This window comes from Protomyctophum bolini (assembly GCF_963924005.1).
Source record: "Protomyctophum bolini genome assembly, chromosome: 20".
Taxonomy (NCBI): Eukaryota; Metazoa; Chordata; class Actinopteri; order Myctophiformes; family Myctophidae; genus Protomyctophum; species Protomyctophum bolini.
The window spans coordinates 613508-635138 of NC_137881.1; the positions used below are offsets into that span (position 1 = coordinate 613508).

At 41.7% G+C, this 21631-nt stretch overlaps 1 protein-coding gene across 1 annotated transcript; it reads right to left on the reverse strand.

Moving 5' to 3' along the window:
• Positions 1–6159: 6159 nt before the first annotated feature.
• On the reverse strand, positions 6160–19458 carry LOC308334999 (large ribosomal subunit protein eL15-like). Its single transcript, XM_080791926.1, has 6 exons — positions 18999–19458; positions 18366–18413; positions 16232–16284; positions 12646–12827; positions 11469–11605; positions 6160–7148 (listed from the first exon to the last, which is right to left on the reverse strand). Exons 4-6 carry the CDS (start codon positions 12815–12817, stop codon positions 6942–6944), a joined length of 516 nt encoding a protein of 171 aa, XP_080648052.1. The 5' UTR covers positions 12818–12827; positions 16232–16284; positions 18366–18413; positions 18999–19458; the 3' UTR covers positions 6160–6941.
• Between the last annotated feature and the right edge of the window lie 2173 nt (positions 19459–21631).

Here is a 21631-nt window from a genome sequence, read left to right on the forward strand (position 1 = left end):
ACCCTTCAAACACAGTGCCATTGAACCTACTACCTTTACTTTGAAGTCTTCAGAATGGGAGACTGTAAACTCCTTAAGAGTCAAAGGAAATAAATATTTTAAGATGTATGAATGGCAAGAGCTGTTTGCCAGCAAAGTCAAGGAATCGAATCCATATTGTATAATCCGTTTTGTTAATCACTACTTTTCTACCGCTGTCGTTAGAAAATCAAGCAAGCCATGTCTGACAATCATCATGGGATGCCACAGGGGGGATCATTAAGACTAAACTAACAGAGAAAAGGATTTTGTATTATGAAATTATAGTAAGTTCATTTAATTCATCAACTCCTGTTGCATTCATGATCTCTTAAGAACATACTCAATCGGTTATAGAGGAACTACTCACACAATTGAGATGCAAAGAGAAGGAGATATTTGGTACAAACATCTCCCCGGACGCGTGGGTATGTCCAGATAGTTGCCTCGCGGAGGCCTCTTTGTCCAGTGTCCATTCTGGGTCTGGAAACGGCACTTTTTTGAGTGTTGACCCCAATAGAAGGTCTGCTGCTGTGAATTTTACACCTCTCCCGCTTAGCGGAGAGTGGGGTGTGGTAGAGGACATCTCCCCGGACGCGTGGGTATGTCCAGATAGTTGCCTCGCGGAGCCGTCTTTTGTCCAGTGTCCAGTCTGGGTCCGGAAACGGTATTTTTTTTTGCATTGACCCCAGTAGAAGCTCTGCTGCTGTGAATTTTACACCTCTCCCGCTTAGCGGAGAGTGGGGTGTGGTAGAGGACATCTCCCCGGACGCGTGGGTATGTCCAGATAGTTGCCTCGCGGAGCCGTCTTTTGTCCAGTGTCCAGTCTGGGTCCGGAAACGGTAATTTTTTTTGCATTGACCCCAGTAGAAGCTCTGCTGCTGTGAATTTTACACCTCTCCCGCTTAGCGGAGACTGTGGGGTGGTAGAGGACATCTCCCCGGACGTGTGGGTATGTCCAGATAGTTGCCTCGCGGAGGCCTCTTTGTCCAGTGTCCATTCTGGGTCTGGAAACGGCACTTTTTTGAGTGTTGACCCCAATAGAAGGTCTGCTGCTCTGAATTTTACACCTCTCCCGCTTAGCGGAGACTGTGGGGTGGTAGAGGACATCTCCCCGGACGTGTGGGTATGTCCAGATAGTTGCCTCGCGGAGGCCTCTTTGTCCAGTGTCCATTCTGGGTCCGGAAACGGTATTTTTTTTTGCATTGACCCCAGTAGAAGCTCTGCTGCTGTGAATTTTACACCTCTCCCGCTTAGCAGAGACTGTGGGGTGGTAGAGGACATCTTCCCGAACGTGTGGGTATGTCCAGATAGTTGCCTCGCGGAGCCGTCTTTTGTCCAGTGTCCACTTTATAAAGTCCATGCACTCCAGTGAATAGCATTTATCCATTTAGATAACTTTTTTATGTAATTTAATTACTTATTTTTACACAGAAACATAATGTGTGTCTTTACAATAACTGTAATGTAATAATAATACTAATAATGTAATGTAATAATTATTTAAATAACGAATTAAATAACCTTATTTTATTCTGAAGGCAACCGGATGTCTTAAATTAGCTAGCTCTCAGACAGGAAGTTCTAAATTAGCTCATAAGACGGAGCCACGCCATCTTTGATATTTGGAAAACATCCGGTGTGCAGCCGTTAAAAAGTCTGGAACAAACACTTTAATTAACAGATCAGTTCCGTCTCTAACCGTTCCTACGCCACTGTGTGCTTTTGTCTACATGTTTGCATGTAATCACTGCAAAATGCAGTGAAAAGTGGGTAAAAGCGCCATCTGGCGGTTGAATTCATAGGTTGAATTATACTGACAGCTACAATTATACTTCTCCGTCCAACAGTGTTTCTGACAGAGCTACAGTTATACTTCTCCGTCCAACAGTGTCCAACAGACCGCCGGGAACAGCCGAAGTGCCGAACTACGTCACTCGGCTGTTGTCGTGCGAGCGGAACTGAGCATGCGCAGTGTGCGTTAATAAAATAATAATAATAAAACTATTTATTTATTTGTAGCACATTTCATGAAATGAAATGCAGCTCAAAGTGCTTTACAGAGAAATGAATGGAGAAAAAAAAGCAGGAATAAAACATTAAAATAATAGCAGTAAATAATATAGTGAGGACATTAATAATTACGATAAATAATATTACTTTTATACTCTAAGAATAGAACAACAAAACAGTGACGACATCTTAGAGTATATATTAATTATTAATATTATATTTATACTAAGGAGGACATTTAAAAGATCAACTAAAGCTAAAGTTAGCTTTAGCTATCGTTAGCTTTATGCTATCTTCATGGATATTATATTAATACGTGTTTAAGTGTTTCATTGTTGTTCTAAAAAATTGAAGATTATTTAACACAAACTGTCGATTCAAAAAAAGAAAGTTTTACAACAAATAAAGTGTCGTTTTTAGGTCATGAAGACACACAGCTAGCTGGTCAGCTAGCGGCTAGCGCGTAGCTAGGCCCTGTCTAATTAAATAACCCTAACTTTATTCTGAAGGCAACCGGATGTCTTAAATTTGCTAGCTCTCAAACAGGAAATTTTAAATTTGCTAATTAGACGGAGCCCTCTCAAACCGGAAATCCTAAATTTGCCGATTAGACGGAGCCAAACATAATTTTATTCTGAAGGCAACCGGATGTCTTAAATTTGCTAGCTCTCAAACAGGAAATTTTAAATTTGCTCATTAGACGGAGTCCTCTCAAACCGGAAGTCCTAAATTTGCCGATTAGACGGAGCCAAACATAATTTTATTCTGAAAGCAACCGGATGTCTTAAATTTGCTAGCTCTCAAACAGGAAATTTTAAATTTGCTCATTAGACGGAGCCCTCTCAAACCGGAAATCCTAAATTTGCCGATAAGACGGAGCCAAACATAATTTTATTCTGAAGGCAACCGGATGTCTTAAATTTGCTAGCTCTCAAACAGGAAATTTTAAATTTGCTCATTAGACGGAGCCCTCTCAAACCGGAAATTCTAAATTTGCTGATTAGACGGAGCCAAACATCGGCTGTTTTCGACAAGAGTCGTACGGATGGAAATACACGCTGCCGCATCCTGCAGTTGTCGGTTGTCACCACCAGGTGGCATCAGAGACTACATTCTGCTGTATCTGTGCTGTGTTGTATGTTTAGAATGCATGTTTTAGGAAGCATTCATAGGGCAACATGTGTAGCCTAAATGTACTCAAATAGCCAGTTATAAACCTAACTAATACCTACCCTAGTTAGAACCTTAATGTACTCAAAGAGTAAGCGGAAATGCAGCGTTTAACGGCAGAATTTCGACGCTTTCATTTTACAACGCACATTACTAAAGTTACTAAGTTAATACCCACTTTCAATACATTTTGCATCACAGCCCAGTTTAAAGCAGTGTGATTGTTGCGTTGCGTCCTCGACGCCCTGTGGGCTTGTAGATCTATTTTCGGCGCTCTGCACCGTTATACGACGGTTCATAAATGTACCGGGCGAAAGTAAATATTATTAAATTATGTTAATGAATGGATTATTTTAAATTAGATAGTTAATTCGTTATTTCGCTATTTTTTTAGTTAGTTTATTAGATGAAAAATATATATAGCACAGATTTAAAGTGAGACTTTGGTCTAAAGGATAACAGTGTTTCCATTGTGGTCCTAATATTCAATTACTAATAAAAAACACACGGACATTTACATTACACAAAGTTGGTAGACTAACCACCAGGGGCGCTATCGTCAGAGCTACAAGCCCACAACGAGCTGCATCAGAGACGCGCTGTGGGTTTGTAGATCCGCTATTTACAGCACACTACACCTTCAATGTAGGCTATAGTGGGTGGCACACATCTACCTATTAGATCTGGCTCTTTAGCCGAATGGTAACGTAAGGCTGGTATGTACGAGGATCCGTGTTCGCCTACCGAGGATTATAATTATGATACGAAGGTAAATAAATATACCGATGTAAAGTGTGAGATAACGTTTTAGTTATATAATATATGTTTATGGATTATTTTAAATTAGTTGGTTATTTGTTTTACGAATGGATTATTTTAAATTAGTTAGTTAAACTAGTGTTATAACATTCATATTCATAGTGGATGTCACCATGTTAATATCTGAAGCTTCTAGACTATTTAAAACAGTTTTGAGAAGGAAACATGCTGCCGTTTGTCCCTAAAGATTTCTACTGGTTTAAAAAGCATCCCTTGCTAAGTTAAGTCTCTCTGTTATTATTCGACGGCATCCGTCACCCTCAAAGGAAAACAGGGCGCCGTTTTTATTTTATTTGACGATGAGTTTAGATTGTGAAAGACAGAGCTGAATCCGTTTTTATTCTACGGTCTGTGTCGCCCTCAAGTGGAGAAGACCAGTAACAGGTCTAGAACCATCCATACATACATACAAACGTTGTGCCAAATCTTTGCTACTAGACCACCTATCCTAGGACATAGGATCACTCCGCAGCACGTTGTGAGCTTGTAGATCGGTTCATTTTTGTCTGTGTCAAGCTGTGCTTCATTTGATGCCGATTGCCTGCAGGGCACCGCTCTGCAGACCCGTCTATAGGCCGATGCTAACAAAAACAGAGATCTATGTTCTTTGAGCAGTATCGCCTTACCCTTTTCATATCAAGTTATATTATTTATTCAGCATATGAGCCACGGACCACCATTTGATGACATTTAACCAGGCATAACAGGCAAACGATGAAAATGACAACTATTCTACTGTTCTACATGCTCTAATTGTGTAGACATCTTGTTTAACAATAATTTAACTTTTCAACTAGCTGTTGAAAAATAGGAGATCTACAAGCTCATAGCGCGGCAGCGAGCTTGTAGGTCTGCTATTTTTGAAAAATCGTGAAAATGTGGTGCAAATCTTTGAATAAATATATATTCTTTCAGAGCGAACATTTTTAACTCATACATTTGCTTCTGGGGAGGTCTCTGGAACAACATATTTTCAGATGGGGGTCGGTGGCCAAATAAACATAATTCTGGGGGTCGTCGACATGAAATATTGAGCACCACTGATAGAGAAACATGAGGTATTTCAGACATTTGTTAAATTTCGACATCAGGCCTAAATGGGTTAACTGAAAAGAAAAAAAAAAGAAAACCTGACTATTATTCATAATAACTCACCACACCAGATTACTTAACGTGCAAAGACATATTATGTTTATTGGTGGAGCTTTGAGCTGTGTGGTTTCCATGCCACAATGTAACTACACATATTCGTGTCTGTTGTCCAATAGTTGCTCCATAGATTAAAAATAATATACATGTATGATGTAAGATAGTCTCCCTGTTGAGTTTCACTGTAAAGCAGGGCTCAAAGGCACACTTTTGGCACACATACTAAAGTGAACTAAAGGAGATTCTTGGGGAGACGTGAATTTTAAAATAAATCCACAGAGCAACTATATTTGGAGATCTCACCAGCAGCTTTTTGCTTCTACGGGCCGACGGCATGGAACAAGCTCCCACTGTACCTTCGTCAGGAAGCCTCTTTGTAGACATTTTTAAAGCACAGCTCAAGACCCACTACAACATTTATTTTAATTGAAAATTTATTTTTTGTTATTCATGTCCTCACTGTATTGCCTTCCTTTTCTTTTTTTCCCCTCCATTGCTCTGTAAAGCACTTTGAGCTGCATTTCATGTCATGAAAGGTGCTATACAACTAAAGTTTTATTATTATTATTATTACTATTATTAACAATATTAATTGCAATTAATTGCGCTTCAAACGTTTTTGAGAAGGAAAAAAAATAATCTGAATCAGATCTGTGCCACATCCAGACTGGAATCTGATTTGTCTAAACACAAACAAGTGGAATCCGATTTTTACAAATGCGACTTGAGCCACATTCAGAGGTGGTTTCAAGTCTGATTCAAATCTCATTCAGGAGATCCGTCTCAGTCTGAACGCAATATAAATCGGATTCCATGTGACTTGTTTTGTGTTTAGTTATTTAAACAGATCGCATTCCAATCTGGATCTTGCACAGATCTGATTCAGACTGGATTCAGCTGCCAGTCTGAACACACAGACCTGATTTATCTTGTTGTCTCCTTGATTTGATAAGCGAGAAACACCAACACACACTCACAAAGTGACCCAAGTGAAAAACCAATAAATATACTTTATATAAAATAAAGTGACCAAAGTGTTCCTGTGCCTCAATGTCAGAAATGTGAGAGTTCACCGGAGGTGGGAGGAGCATTAAATGCCAACCTGGCTGAAAACACAATCTCCTCCCCTCAGTGGTGTTGGTGATGGCTCACGGACACAGACGGCGGCTGCAGTTTCTCAGACGAGCGGTCTTTGCTCTCCGGGTCCAAAGCAGAGTCGATGTCCTGCGTCTGCTGTTTCATCCACATGTCAGTAACTGTGATAGAGAAACAGAAAGCTAGTGACCGACCGATAACATTCATTGGAAATTGGATTTCTTGAATTTATAATTATTGGACGTCCAATGAGCAGGAATACATTTTCTTTAATTTCCTTCTGGTCACATCTTAACACTCTAGTTTAACTTTAAATTATTTTCCGTTTGATGTACAACATAATCAAACTGGTAGTTTGAATTGAATGGGAAACCAAACCACAGAAAATAAAGTGTAGAGGTAAAGGCCTTTTCACCATCAGCAGTGTAAGGATTGTGAACTGAAGCCGTTTAAACCATTATATAAAGGTCTTTGTAGATACATTCTGCTGTATAAACTTCTTTTTATGACGTATTTATATTCAGAGTATTGTCTTGCACTTGATATATTTATTCTTGTATGAGCCTGTGTTGTCTTTTAACTAGGAGAAACAATAGTTTTTTTCCTGCTGCTGCAGTTGGAAAGAATGACAAAGCAAGCTTGAATCTATAAACAAATTAATTGGCAGTTGCTGCTCTTCAGTGAACAGAAAATATATGTAGAGGTCTGGAGTCTCTGCGGTGCTTGTGCACCGCCTTGGTGATCCACTGGGTGTCGGGGTTGCGACGGATGGCCTTGTGGAACGTGTCGATCAGGATCACCTCGAAGAACTTGTAGGTGGAGTCTTCTCCCACCCAATAGGAGTTGAGCACGCGCAGGCCGCCGCAGTGACGCCCGGCACGCTCCTGTTGGAGGAGAGGAAAAGTACAGTGTGAGTTACAACCAATGAGAGGACAGGAAATACACAGTGTCAGTTATACCTCTCATGGAATAAATAAAACATTTAATCTCAAGACCGATAACGTAATGAGGTTTTAGGCCGACCAGCTGAAGAACTCATGACATTTTGTGTGAGACCATTCGTGTTTCTGAGAGATGATTCTATTGCTAGTTTTGATCACGTCAAATACTCTTTCATCTTAAAATAACTAATGACCGAAAATATAGCTGATCTACAAGCTAGATCTGCCATTCTCGGTGCGCAGCAGCATGGAGTCACAGAAGACCTGCTGGTTTTCTCTGGAATCCAAATGAGTGAAATCAGTCGTGGCGAATGAGAACTGTAATCCATGCAAGGATGGATAAAATCTTTCAAAGCCTATCTTTTTATCAATGCCAAAGGAAGATAGGATTACAAAAACACCTCATCAGCAGCCCTCTACAACCAGCTAGTGCTGCACAATTAATCTGATTGAGATCTAGATTTTAGATTAATTTCTAAATGTGAGCCAGAATGGTGCAGCACTGGTTGGCTGCCCAATTCATTTAGTTATTCTTGTATGTATTAATGTAGTAGTTATGACTCCAGGTGTCACATTTCTTTATGTAGTAATGTTTAGCAACTACAGTGCAGCCATGCAACCAGCACGCCCCGATACGAAGAAATACACAATGTCAATTACACTTCTATAGGAAGACAGGAAAAATACTGTCAGTTACACTTCTATAGGAAGACAGGAAAAATACTGTCAGTTACACTTCTTTAGGAAGACAGGAAAAATACTGTCAAACACCCTGACATGAACCTTCTACAACCAGCACGCTCCTATAGAACCACAGGAATAACACAGAATGTCAGTTACTCTTGCCCACCACAGGCTCTGTGGACAACCAGCCCCACACAGACAGTCCCATGGGCTCTGTGCACAACCAGTCCCACACAGACAGTCCCATGGGCTCTGTGCACAACCAGTCCCACACAGACAGTCCCATGGGCTCTGTGCACAACCAGCCCCACACAGACAGTCCCATGGGCTCTGTGCACAACCAGCCCCACACAGACAGTCCCATGGGCTCTGTGCACAACCAGTCCCCACAGCAACAGTCCCCTGCACTCCAGCTTCAGAGCCATTCAAATAAAGCTATGGGAAAATGAAGCCAACGGGAAATGGAATACTTTTCATCGGTTCAATATTTACACATTAAAGCACTTCCACAAAAACTAAATCTACAAATCTAATCTCATCTGCAGAAGTAGCAAAAGCTGAAAATCTACAAGCTCACACTGTCAAAATGTGACACACTGAGCTTGTAGATCCGCTATAGAAATAGAAATTTGAAGATTAGTTTAGTGACCAGCAGCAGCGATTTGACTGAAGGTCAGCTCGTAGCCACAATGAAACCACTACCTTTTATTTCCCCAACGTTTTGACACAATACAGGTTTATATAATGTAGAATATAAGAACTATATTCTGTCGAAACGTGTGCAACAGTTTTACACCATTCTCCTACATCACAGGCTGCTGTTCCATCGTGTTATGCTGCGTTCACACAGGCAGATATAAAGCTCTGTATATTTGTAAACCAGCTCAATGTTTTGTAACTTTGCATCTTCATGTCGATGGCTTCCAATTTCCATTAAAAATTTGCCGCAGTTTTGCAACTCTAGATATTTTTTTATAATGGATGAATCAATTTTTCACCCCTGTGTCAATCATCTAATGTGATCCTGGGCTCTACACACCCTCCGCCAACCTGGGGAGAGCAACGGACTTAACTCATGCTTCCTTTCCTGTCCAAGTTGCTCCTTTACACCTGACAGGGGGGAGTTTCCCTGGTTGGACGTAGCGCGTGGAAGGAACACGTTATTCCAACCAGTTCCTTTCCCCTCCATCAGGCGCCCTAGCTGGCCAGGGGGAGGCAGTTTAGAGACCAGGATTACTGCATGTTTTTGTGAGGGTACCTACCCTAGGGGACACAGGGAGAACATGCAAACTCCACACAGAAAGGCCCTTTCGCCAACCCCGCCTTCGGGTATGGGCACTGATGACGCGGAGGAGGAAACACGCCGCCAGCACCCACGGCGCCCCGAGCGGGAATCGAACCCAGGACCTTCTAGCTGTGAGGCGACAGCACTACCAACTGTGCCACCGTGCCCCACAATACCCTCCATTGACAACTCATTCATCCAAATTGCTTTTGCAATCTGCTTGTATTAAACGACATTAAACTCACCAACATTTCAGCTGTAGGGAAACCTTTAATTATCCTCTTTCAATCTGCAAAGGGTTTGTTTCATAAAAATCCACGTAGACATGTTATGATGAGCTACTTTCTGTCAATAAATTCTGTGCAGGTGATTCTTTTTATTTTTCAAAGTGTTGCAGTTTGGCAGCACTCATTTTTATTATGGGGTCGCGCTGCTGCCTCCTGCATTATGTGCAAATTCTAAACAGGTGGAACGCAGGGCCGTTCAGTGACTTCCAAACTCCAACACACCGGCACAGAATTTCTTGACATGAAGTAGCTCATAACATGTCTACACTCTACGGTGGATTTTTTAAGAAACAAAAGCTCTACGGATTGAAAGAGGATAATTCAAGCCTTCCCCTACAGCTGCAACGTTGGTGAGTTTAACGTTTAAGCAGATCGCAGATGCAGTTTGGATGAATGGGGAGTCAATGGAAGGTATTGAAACTCTAGATTAGTCCCATTATTAAAAAAACCCTACAGTTGCAAATTGCAGCTAATTGAGAATTAACGTCTTTGCATCTGCCTGTGTAGTGTGAACACAGCAATAGAGATGGTAATAGCACTGGTTTTCCTTCAGCACAGAAACTAACAAACCTCTTCCTCGTTACGTTTAGTACCAACGATACAATGTCCTGTCTCGTCCCGTCTGACTAAACGATGTTAGATGTCCATCTTCAGTTCAGTCCACAGTACCAAACGCTCCTACATCTGAAAAACTTTCACACTACTACTGTATACTATCCCAGGTTAGGGTCAGACTCACCTCAGCGGTGGACTGTAGGCTGTGTGTACATCCACACTACTACTGTACACTATCCCAGGTTAGGGTCAGACTCACCTCAGCGGTGGACTGCAGGCTGTGTGTACATCCACACTACTACTGTACACTATCCCAGGTTAGGGTCAGACTCACCTCAGCGGTGGACTGCAGGCTGTGTGTACGTCCACACTACTACTAGGGATGTCAGTAACGGATAGTTTCCCAGCCGGTTAGCCGATAGGATTAACCGGGTCATTAACGGATAGTGGTTGATTTATTTTCTTTTTTAATAGGCTACCGCTACCCCAAATGTAATATGCATGATGTATAGGCTGCATAATTAAAGTTGGTAGACGAATGGTATACATTTATTTATGCTCCTTTTTAAAAGACAAACTAAAAAGCAACATTTAACAATATAAATTGTTGTAGGCTTAATCATCAATAAACAACGCATCGCATATTCGCATCTGCATGATGCATGCATCTGCGCGTCTACAGTACAGAGGTCCGCCGGTTCTAGTCCAAAACATAAATAAATCCAGTCCAGATCTAAGCAACCTATACCTATAAAGCCACTGGACGCATGGGCTAAGCCTTTTTTTATTATTAAGGAAGATCAGCATGCATGTCACCGTGTTCTGTTTGTTGACTTTTCGCTGACGAGAAAACCCTCAAACATCGATAGCACATGGCTAACTTGATAGCCGTAAGCCGTGCTAGTGTGGGGACTCGGGAGACGGATAGGAGGAGGAGGTTGAGGAGGAAGCGACAGCGGCTGTAAACGTTCTCCCTCCAGGCCAAATGGCCAATAATGGATTTAATAATGTAGGTCTCTGCATTGATACGGTCGACATGTGTTAATCTCGTCTCGCTGTCAGCCTGTCACTCGCTTACATTTTGACTACCGCAACGCTACCGTTGTAGGCTTGTCGCCAACTAGCCATTGAAGTACAACAGAGAACGGGGACATTGAGGGGGCAGAAAACAGAGCCAGAGCGCTGTTCATGCAGCCTGGAGTGTGACAAGCTGGGCGGCGCAAATAAGAGCAATTTTAGGCATGTGTGCAACATGACAACTGTTTTAAAGTATTGTACAGTGACAACTACAGTCTCTGTAATGTTTATGTTGTACTATTACTAAAAACGATCTAAAATAAAGGGATTTAAGATCAGAACACGCATTTATTATTATGCAAATTAACCGTTAAAGCTGATAATAATATCCGGATGTTTCTTAACGGTCGACTAACCGGTTAGGGTCAGACTCACCTCAGCGGTGGACTGCAGGCTGCGGGCGAACTTGATCTGGTTGACTCCGTGGTGAACGGGCTTGCCGTAGGTGGCTCCCTTCGGCACGGGGCGTTTACGACCGCCACGGCGCACGCGGATACGGTAGATGACGTAGCCTGTTGGAACAAAAGAAAACATACGCTAATGACGTAGCCTGTTGGAACAAAAGAAAACATACGCTAATGACGTAGCCTGTTGGAACAAAAGAAAACATACGCTAATGACGTAGCCTGTTGGAACAAAAGAAAACATACGCTAATGACGTAGCCTGTTGGAACAAAAGAAAACATACGCTAATGACGTAGCCTGTTGGAATAGAACACAGTAACCCATTTAGGACCACATTCTACATAATGTGTAACTATTTCATGTCAAGGACCCCAAAAACTATTTAAATGGGCGCCGACCCCCATCTGAAAATATGTCGTTCCAGGGACCTCCCAGAAGCAAAGATGAGTTAAAAACAGCCTACAGAGTTTAATGTACCCAGTAAACACTTAAGGCCTATTCATAGTCTGGATTTTCGGTGGTGAGCTGATCACCGGAGCTGAAATAACGCTGAGCGGTGGTGAGTAAAAACAGAGAGAAGGGCCTGAGCGGTGGCGGTGGTTTGCTGATCACCGCGGCTCGTGACGTCATGTTGTAGTTCGGTGGTCACCCCACCACCGTAAATCCAGACTATGTATGAGCCTTCACCCTGCTAGGCCTTGTATCCCAGCCTACAGACCCAGTAAACACTCACCCTGCTAGGCCTTGTATCCCAGCCTACAGACCCAGTAAACACTCACCCTGCTAGGCCTTGTATCCCAGCCTACAGACCCAGTAAACACTCACCCTGCTAGGCCTTGTATCCCAGCCTACAGACCCAGTAAACACTCACCCTGCTTGGCCTTGTAGCCCAGCCTACAGACCCAGTAAACACTCACCCTGCTTGGCCTTGTAGCCCAGCCTACAGACCCAGTAAACACTCACCCTGCTTGGCCTTGTATCCCAGCCTACAGACCCAGTAAACACTCACCCTGCTTGGCCTTGTAGCCCAGCCTACAGACCCAGTAAACACTCACCCTGCTTGGCCTTGTAGCCCAGCCTACAGACCCAGTAAACACTCACCCTGCTAGGCCTTGTAGCCCAGCCTACAGACCCAGTAAACACTCACCCTGCTTGGCCTTGTACCCCAGCCTGCAGGCCTTGTCGGGCCTGGTGGGTCGGGGGGCTCTGTGGAGGTTGGACAGTTGGCGGTACTGCCAGCAAAGGACTCGCAGCAGGAAACGCATCACGTCCGACTGCTTCTTGCGCCACAACTCCTGCATGTACTTGTACGCTCCCATCTTGGTTTATCTGCAGGAATAGACACAACATCTTCATCAGTATCATCCAAACATCACGGCTTAAACGCTTAAACCAGTGGTCCTTGAGGGGGTTCCAGGTGGTCCCCAGCTAAATGGAGTTGGTAACCAAATGGACCCTAATTAGCTCTTTAACTGAGTGTAAAGGGTTAGTGTGTGTGTGAGGCAGCGTGTGTGTGTGTGGGAGAATAGATGCTTCACTCAGGTCATTTATGCTCGTTGATCGAGTCTCACTGAGCATCTAGTGGTCTGACACACTGCTGGAGTCCACACACACACACACACACACACACACACACACACACACACACACACACACACAAGTACCGGTACAAGCAAATCCTAGCAAGCTTCTCCAGTGGTTTCCAACTTTGTCTCAATCGACGCCAAAATAAAATCCACGGTTTTAGTGTGGCACCTCCATATACATCTATACAGTATCATATCCACCAGTACAGTTATCATATCATTATCATATCATTATCATACTACTAACACTCATATCCAAATAGATGGGGTTGCTATTGAATGGGTGCACGAAAACAAATTTCTAGGTGTGACAATTTATTGACAATGGGCTTAGCTGGAAAACACACATCACAAACACATAAAGTAGCTAGAAGTATAGCAGTCATAAATAAAGCAAAACTGGTTCTAGATCTTAAGTCACTTCACACCCTCTACTGTTCCTTAGTCTTGCCATATTTCCATTACTGTGCTGAGGTATGGGGTAGCAACTACAAAACATCAATTCATTGACTTGTCATTTTGCAAAAGAGAGCAATAAGGACTATTCACAAGGTTGGTTATCTGGAACACACAAATCCACTTTTTTTACAGTCAAAATTGCTCAAATTCACAGACATTGTAGCGTACCAGACAGCAGTAACAATGTACAAAGCCAAGAACCATAAATTACCAGCAAATATTCAAAATCTGTTTCATGATCGGGAGGGGGGGTATAATCTAAGGTTGGGCGGTTTGGGACATTTTAAAACCCCGGTTTACTATTGCCAAAATACCCTGTTTTTCGGTTTTACCGTCTAATACATTTTAACGTGGCCATGCAGTCGCATTATTTCATTTTGTTAATCAGAGACTGCTATAGAGCGCCGCAGGCCCGCCCCCTTTCAGAAAAGCGAGTGGCCCAGGAAATGAAACTCCAATGCATTCTCCCATCGGCACTTCTAATATAATTTATTTAAAGACGGTTACGCCGCGGACAAAGCCAATTCGGATCGTGACGAATCATGACAATGAACACATGTTTTGGGCCGATCAAATCATTAGAAAGAAGAAAAGAAAGTCAGGAGACAACACTATTTGTTTTGTTTTTCGTCTTATAAATTATTTGATCGGCCCAAAACATTGTGTTCATTGTCATGATTTGTCACGATCCGAATTGGCTTTGTCCGCGGCGTAGCCGTATTTAAATAAATTATATTAGAAGTGCCGATGGAAGAATGCATTGGAGTTTCATTTCCTGGGCCACTCGCTTTTCTGAAAGGGGGCGGGCCTGCGGCGCTCTATTACAGTCTATCGCAGGGGTGGGCAATTATTTTTCCCAAGGGGCCAAATGAGAAACAGAAAATATTTTGGAGGGCCGGGCCAAAAGGCTGAACTTAATTATGCATGATAATTTTATTTCTATATAAATAGCAGTAAATGGCATTGTTTTGCAAAGCAATGGTAAACTAAATGTGAAACATTTGACTCGAATTATAGGCAGAGTGACTATTTTACATCATGATGATGTACAATAAGAGCACCCCTCACTTCACATGCTACTTGCAGGCTTGAGACGTTTCCTTTCCCAGTTAAAAACTATGTTTTTGTTTAAGTTACAAGTCCTGTAAATACTAGCATTTTCTTTTAACAATGAGAACATTAGAGGTAGCTCTCTTAATAGTTCCATTCGAAGGACACTGGAGGTGCCACTTTCACAACCCATGGCGCGCTGCTTACTATCGAGAGATGAGTGAGTCACAACCATTAAACAACAACGTTCTGAAAACAATAATAAGCCAACCAGTGATGGTATTGTTGAGACTTGGCAGCCTGGCAGGCGCTGTATGTTGACGTGTGCACGTTCGTTCTGCCAGATTTACTTTGTGGTTCAACGGTACGTCGATCGACTCGTGTGCCGAAAACAGACGATCCACAAGCTCACGGCGCATCGCCCAAGCTTTCTGAACTTCAGAAGCATGCCACATTCTGGGCGCAACAACGCCATACGGCAGCATCTTAAAACATCTTAACTTTATTGGCGGGCCGTACAATGCCCAGGTCTGGTCTATCACCACAAGATGGCCCCTTTCGCTATTGTAATGTATCATCAGTCATGTTCGCCTGTCTTGTCCCTCTCTGCCTACCATAGTGTAGTGAGCTCCCAGGCTCAGGCAAACAGCGTTGCTCCGAGTTGATCTCAGTGATTATTTTACCCGTTACATTAGTATCTTATGATGCGACAGAAACGAGTCATGAACGCGTCCATAAACAATGCGCGACGACGCGCTGTAAGCTTGTAGATCGGCTATTTGCTGCACGCGCTCCGCAGTACGGCGACGTATAATTAATTCTAGATTGGAAGTGGAGGCGCAGCCGTTGTCTCGCATCAGATTATTTCAGCATGATCAACTGAGTTTAGTTCATGCCTCACAGAGAGCGGGCCAGTTGCTGTTGCTGATAGGAATATTTTTGCAATGCTGAGCTGCAACTAATCTGTTCTGTGACTGTCCCAGCATAGCTCTGTGTCATAGCGATCCACAGCAACAAGTGATTTCGTGACTTGACGTAAACCATACAGCGCGCACACACACATACACACGGCTAGCTTATTATTTATTTATTATTATTTGTCTTCGTAGGAATGGTCATGGTACTGTACTGTACTGTACTGTACTGTACTGTACGAAATATCTTATTTCTTCCTCCCTGTAGATTACATGATTTACTTTGATGTGTTATATTTTCTTTTGTGCGTTTGTTGTTGTATTGTTTATTTCCCTTTTTTGTGCAGTCTGTGTTTTGTAGACTTTTGTATTGTTCTTAACCCATTCTGGGCGGGAACCCCTATTGGTATCTTACCCCCTCAGGCCGGGCACCCATATTTGGGTTCTGTACAGTATGTACAGTATTCAAAAATGTAATTTTTTTGATGCTGCTATATAAATATTTGAAGTTTTTCAGAAACCTTAGGTCAGGATTTAGAGGCGTTTTTAGAATCGGCCTTAGGCCTAAAAGGGTTAATTAACTTTTAATCTGTTTAAACCATCTGTTCTTTGATATGTTATTGTCTATTTTTTGTACTACGTGCTAAATAAATAAACCTAAAACCTACTGTACTGTACTGTACCGTACTGTACCGTACTGTAATGTTAGGGTTTAGTCTCTTACCCGTCTTTGTCTTCGTAGGAATCCCTGAGACTGGAGCTCACCTCCATGTATCGCTGTACAGAATGGAAACATTTATGATTAAACATATTATTACGATGGATGCATTTATAATATAACGTATTATAATCTATATTACATTAACCCATTTAGACCCGAGAATGATTCTACAAATGCCTTCTAAATTCTGACAGTTTTCTGAAAAACCATGTTTGTATGTCAGCCGTTCTCCACATTCATTTTCATGTCAGGACCTATGGACACTATAAAAAACATATAAAAAGAAAAGAAAAAATTAAAATTAAAAATGTTGGAATCTGTGTGCAATGTATGAATGTATTAACCTGACGCTGCCAGATCCAAAAAGCTTGCTACACAAATTTGTTTCACAGCTTATTTGGATCTGGGATCGCGGAAGCAAATTCGATGACGGGGCTGTTCCTTTTTTTCAAGATACTTGGTAGATGATTGGATGGGAGGGTCTGTCTATCACCGTGTGGGCGTGCAAACACAACCAATCATATCGACGTGTCTATATACCGTCACATCCGCTTTTGCACATATCCCGCCTTTAGCTCACGCTGATTGGTTCGGTACGAAGCAGATCTGACTCAGCTCAACTCCGTCAGAGATCCCAGATGAGTGTTGTGTTGGGGAATATGTTTCCCCAATACCGCCCTCATCTGGCAGCGTCAGGTTATGAATGCATGTCCTCCTTCCGAAAATAAACTGAACTGAAAAATAAATGTCAAGGACCCCCAAAAACATATGTAATAATTGGCCGCCGACCCCCATCTGAAAATATGTTGTTCCAGGGACCCCCCCAGAGTTAAAAACATTCCCTCTGGGCCGTGGCTCAGCGGTCCAGGCACCTTGGCCGGTATTCCGAGCCTGGCAGTGTGCCGCGGGTTCAACTCCCAATCCCAACGGCCTTTACTGCATGTCACCCCCCCCCCATCTCTCCCCCCTATTTCCTGTCAGCCTACCGTCTGTCCCTCTATAAAAATAAAATAAAGGTGAAAGCCGGGAAAAAAAACATAAAAAAAGACATTCCATCTGAAAGAATATATATATATATATTCAAAGACATCCACCACATTTTCTTGATTTTTTTCTAAAATAGCAGATCTACAAGCTCAGTGTCACAGTGTGTGATATTAACTGAGCTCAATTCTGCATTAATTCCATATTAAATAATAGATATTTTGCTGCTTACATCCAACATATGAATTAATGAGGTAGTGCAGCTGACAGACTGGTGCAGAGAAAACAATCTGCTCTTGAACACGTCCAAGACCCAGGAGCTGGTCATAGACTACAGGAGGAAAAAAACTGTCATTCCACCCCTGTTCATAAATGGGGACTGTGTGGAGAGGGTGTCCTCTTGCCGGTTTCTAGGAGTCCACATGGAGGAGGGCTTGACCTGGAGCACAAACACCTCTGAGCTGCTGAAGAAGGCCCAGCAGCGACTCTACTTCCTGAGGGTGCTCAGGGGGAACAACATCACACAGAGACTGCTGGTGTCGTTCTATCGGTGCTCCATAGAGAGCATACTGACGTACTGTATATGTGTGTGGTACACCAGCTGTACAGTGGCGCAGAGGAAAAAGCTCCAGGGGGTCATAAATACAGCACAGAAGATCGTTGGCTGCCCTCTCCCCACACTGGAAGAACTACACAGAGACCGCTGTCATAAAAAAACTCTGAACATTATGACAGACACTTCCCACCCCGCTCACTCACTGTTTGAACTGCTGCCATCAGGCAGACGGTACAGAGTGATCAAGTCCAAGACCAACAGATTCAGTAATAGCTTCTATCCCACAGCGGTAGTTGCACTCAATGCTGCTAAAAAATTATCTGTTACTGCGACACTTTTAGTTTTTTTTATCTGCTATCTTAAAGTACAATAAGGGTTTGTTGTTGTGCGATAATAGATGGAATTACATGTTTGTGCATTATGCTGCTGGGGTTGTGCAATAACAAGAAGTCATGTGTGTTTTGTTTTAGCTTGTATAGGTTGTTTGTGATATAATGCACTGATTGGTTGGCACTTTTAATTTCGTTGTACACGTTGCAATGACAAATAAAGATCTATCTATCTAATAGACAATGAAATAGATATTTTGCTGCTTACATCCAACATGGCTCTGGTTCGATGGTCTGAGTTGATCTGTTCTCTGAGCTGAAAATAATGGAAATATGTTATATTAGTTCAATGTTTATCTCACACAGTCACACACACACACACACACACACACACGTAACGGATTTATAAACCCACACACTGTCGTAAAGGTTGTAAGCGGTCCCCAAATGGACCCTTACGGGTCTGTACCTCTGAGAGTGTAACGAATGGAACCTTACAGGTCTGTAACAGAGTGTAAACATGGAACCAAATGGACCCTTATGGGTCTGTGACTCTGAGAGTGTAATACATGGAACCAAATGGACACTTACAGCTCTGTAACTCTTTGTGTACAAATGGAACCACATTCCATCTGGTTCCATTTCTCTCTCAAAATAAACAAACATGTGTAATAAGTGACATTATGGCATAATAATAATAAAACTGGTGTGTGTGTGTGTGTGTGTGTGTGTGTATTAACAGTATAACAGTATAAACATTAGCATGTAGCATACTGCATACCTAGCCCCGCAAGCAGAACCCAAATGTAGTAAAGTTTCTGACACTTTGATTACTTTATAAAGCGACAATCAAATTTCATAAAAGCTTTATGTAGGGTTCCGAGAGGGGCTAACTGCATACCGTGCTCTTCTTGTGTAGCATCTCTTTAGCTTTAGCATCCATTAGCCTCTCTTTCTCCTCGTGGTAGCGACGCTGCTGCTCCAGAATGGTCGAAGAAGAAGAAGAAATGCTTTCTGGTAAATCAAGTTTACCAAGGGTAACTGGACTAAGCATCAGATACTTGTTTACAGCCAGGCCCACATGGAACATTTCATGGTAGAGGTTCAATGCCTTGTCCAAGGGCACTTCAACGGTGGTAATTTTAACGTGTCGGATCGCTGATTCGAACTGGCGACCTTCCGGTATCTAGACCGCTCCGCAATCCACTCGGCCACCGCTGCCTGGTCTCCATGTTTATTCTGAGTAATTTATATTAAATTTAACTTCCTAACGCAGTTAAGAGTTTAACGTTGAAATGAAGTGATTAAAGCGACAGTCTGTTAATTTCGCCGCTAAACGGTTAGCTAGCGTTCCTTCCACCGTTTGTTTTCACTGCTGCAACGTTGCTGCTGACGCCCCCATAGCCCGGAGGGATCAGCCCACACTGGGATTGGCTGCTTAAGTTGGTTGCTAGGCAACAGCGCGTTCATTAAACTCAAGATAGATGTATCGATATACATATAAAATCATATCTATTTATTCTATTACATATAAACGTATTTATATTAGTTTAAAACAAACCGTCATCTGTCTATGGACAATATGTCTATAATATGATAAATATTAACTAACCAAGTGACTAACCAATCACAGCGTGACCATCCCTTCGGGCAATAGGATCTTGGAACGGAAGTAGGTGCGAGCCTAACTTCAACTGGGAGGAACATCAAGCCCTCAATGTTTGGTTCCGGTCTAAAATGAACTTTAATAATAACGATTGATTGATTGACATACTGTGAAATATATAATGAAATGTACCCATTCTACATACTGTGAAATATGATGAAATGTACCCATTCTACATACTGTGAAATATAATGAAATGTACCCATTCTACATACTGTGAAATATAATGAAATGTAACCATTCTACATACTGTGAAATATCATGAAATGTAACCATTCTACATACTGTGAAATATAATGAAATGTACCCATTCTACATACTGTGAAATATAATGAAATGTACCCATTCTACATACTGTGAAATATAATGAAATGTACCCATTCTACATACTGTGAAATATAATGAAATGTACCCATTCTACATACTGTGAAATATAATGAAATGTACCCATTCTACATACTGTGAAATATAATGAAATGTAACCATTCTACATACTGTGAAATATCATGAAATGTAACCATTCTACATACTGTGAAATATAATGAAATGTAACCATTCTACATACTGTGAAATATAATGAAATGTACCCATTCTACATACTGTGAAATATAATGAAATGTACCCATTCTACATACTGTGAAATATCATGAAATGTACCCATTCTACATACTGTGAAATATAATGAAATGTATTTAGATTGTTAAATTATATTTTATTACATTATTTGTTCTGCCTGGTGAAACGCGTAAGGCTGTCATTACTCTGAGTAACCACTAGAGGGAAGTGTTGGCCTAAAAGTTTGTAGAAAGCGCAGTTCAACACAAGCTCTGATAAAACAACTTCCACTGACATGAATAGCGGAGGGGGCGGAGCTTCGCGCTAGTTTAGTCTCTATCCTTTTAATACTCTATGGATAAAACCCAGAAAAGCATTATTAAAGACTTGTTTACATTGAGGTTGTTGAGTTTCACAGCTGTAATACTGCGTGTTGTACCAGAAATATAAAGTGAAGAAATAGTAGACGGAGGAATAACACTAGAGTAAATAAATATCACACCAGGAGGCATCAGCTGTTGCTGGATCAGTACGACAAGTCACTGACAGATTTATTTACACCTGGTTATATACAGATTAGTCAACAATCACTTCCGGTCTGGCTTCACAATAAGAGAACTCAATAATAAAATATATATACATAATAAAGATCATATTCCAACAGAGGTTCATTTATTTTGACAATACAAATATAGAAACTGGATTTCTAAAGTTTTAAAGGAGTACAGAGTAATTTCCTGGAGGAAAAGTACCACACTACAAGAACAAGCCAATTTAAAAACAGTCTTATTACTTAAAATTCAGTCTGGACTTCGTGGTAAAACATTTAATACAATTTAAATTTGCATACAGTAATTTAATTACAATATTCAATATTCATGTTTGGTGGCATGGCTCTGTTCTGGGAGATTGTCAGCATAAATATTAATAAGCCAGGTCATTCTGTAGAGACCTTGGGGTGAAAACCTGATGTTTTAAGTATGGCTCGACTCCATTTCTACCTGGTCAGGGATATCCCGAGTCGGACCCTCCTCTCGGAGCTAAAGCATTAACTCAATATTAGTTTGTATTGTTGCTCATTTCAGAACGCGCCCAATATTACTGATATGCATACGGTAGAAAAATGTAAATTGATAAAACATGTAGGCTATAATGCGCAGCTGAACGGTAGACTGACCAACAAACACACATATGTAAATAGAAAAGCGCAGCTGAACTCGTCCCTCAAAGTAAACACAACACAGAGAACTCTAAAATAAAATACCTCGTTACGTTGACCGCTATTGTTATTATTACCTATTGTTTGGCCTCTC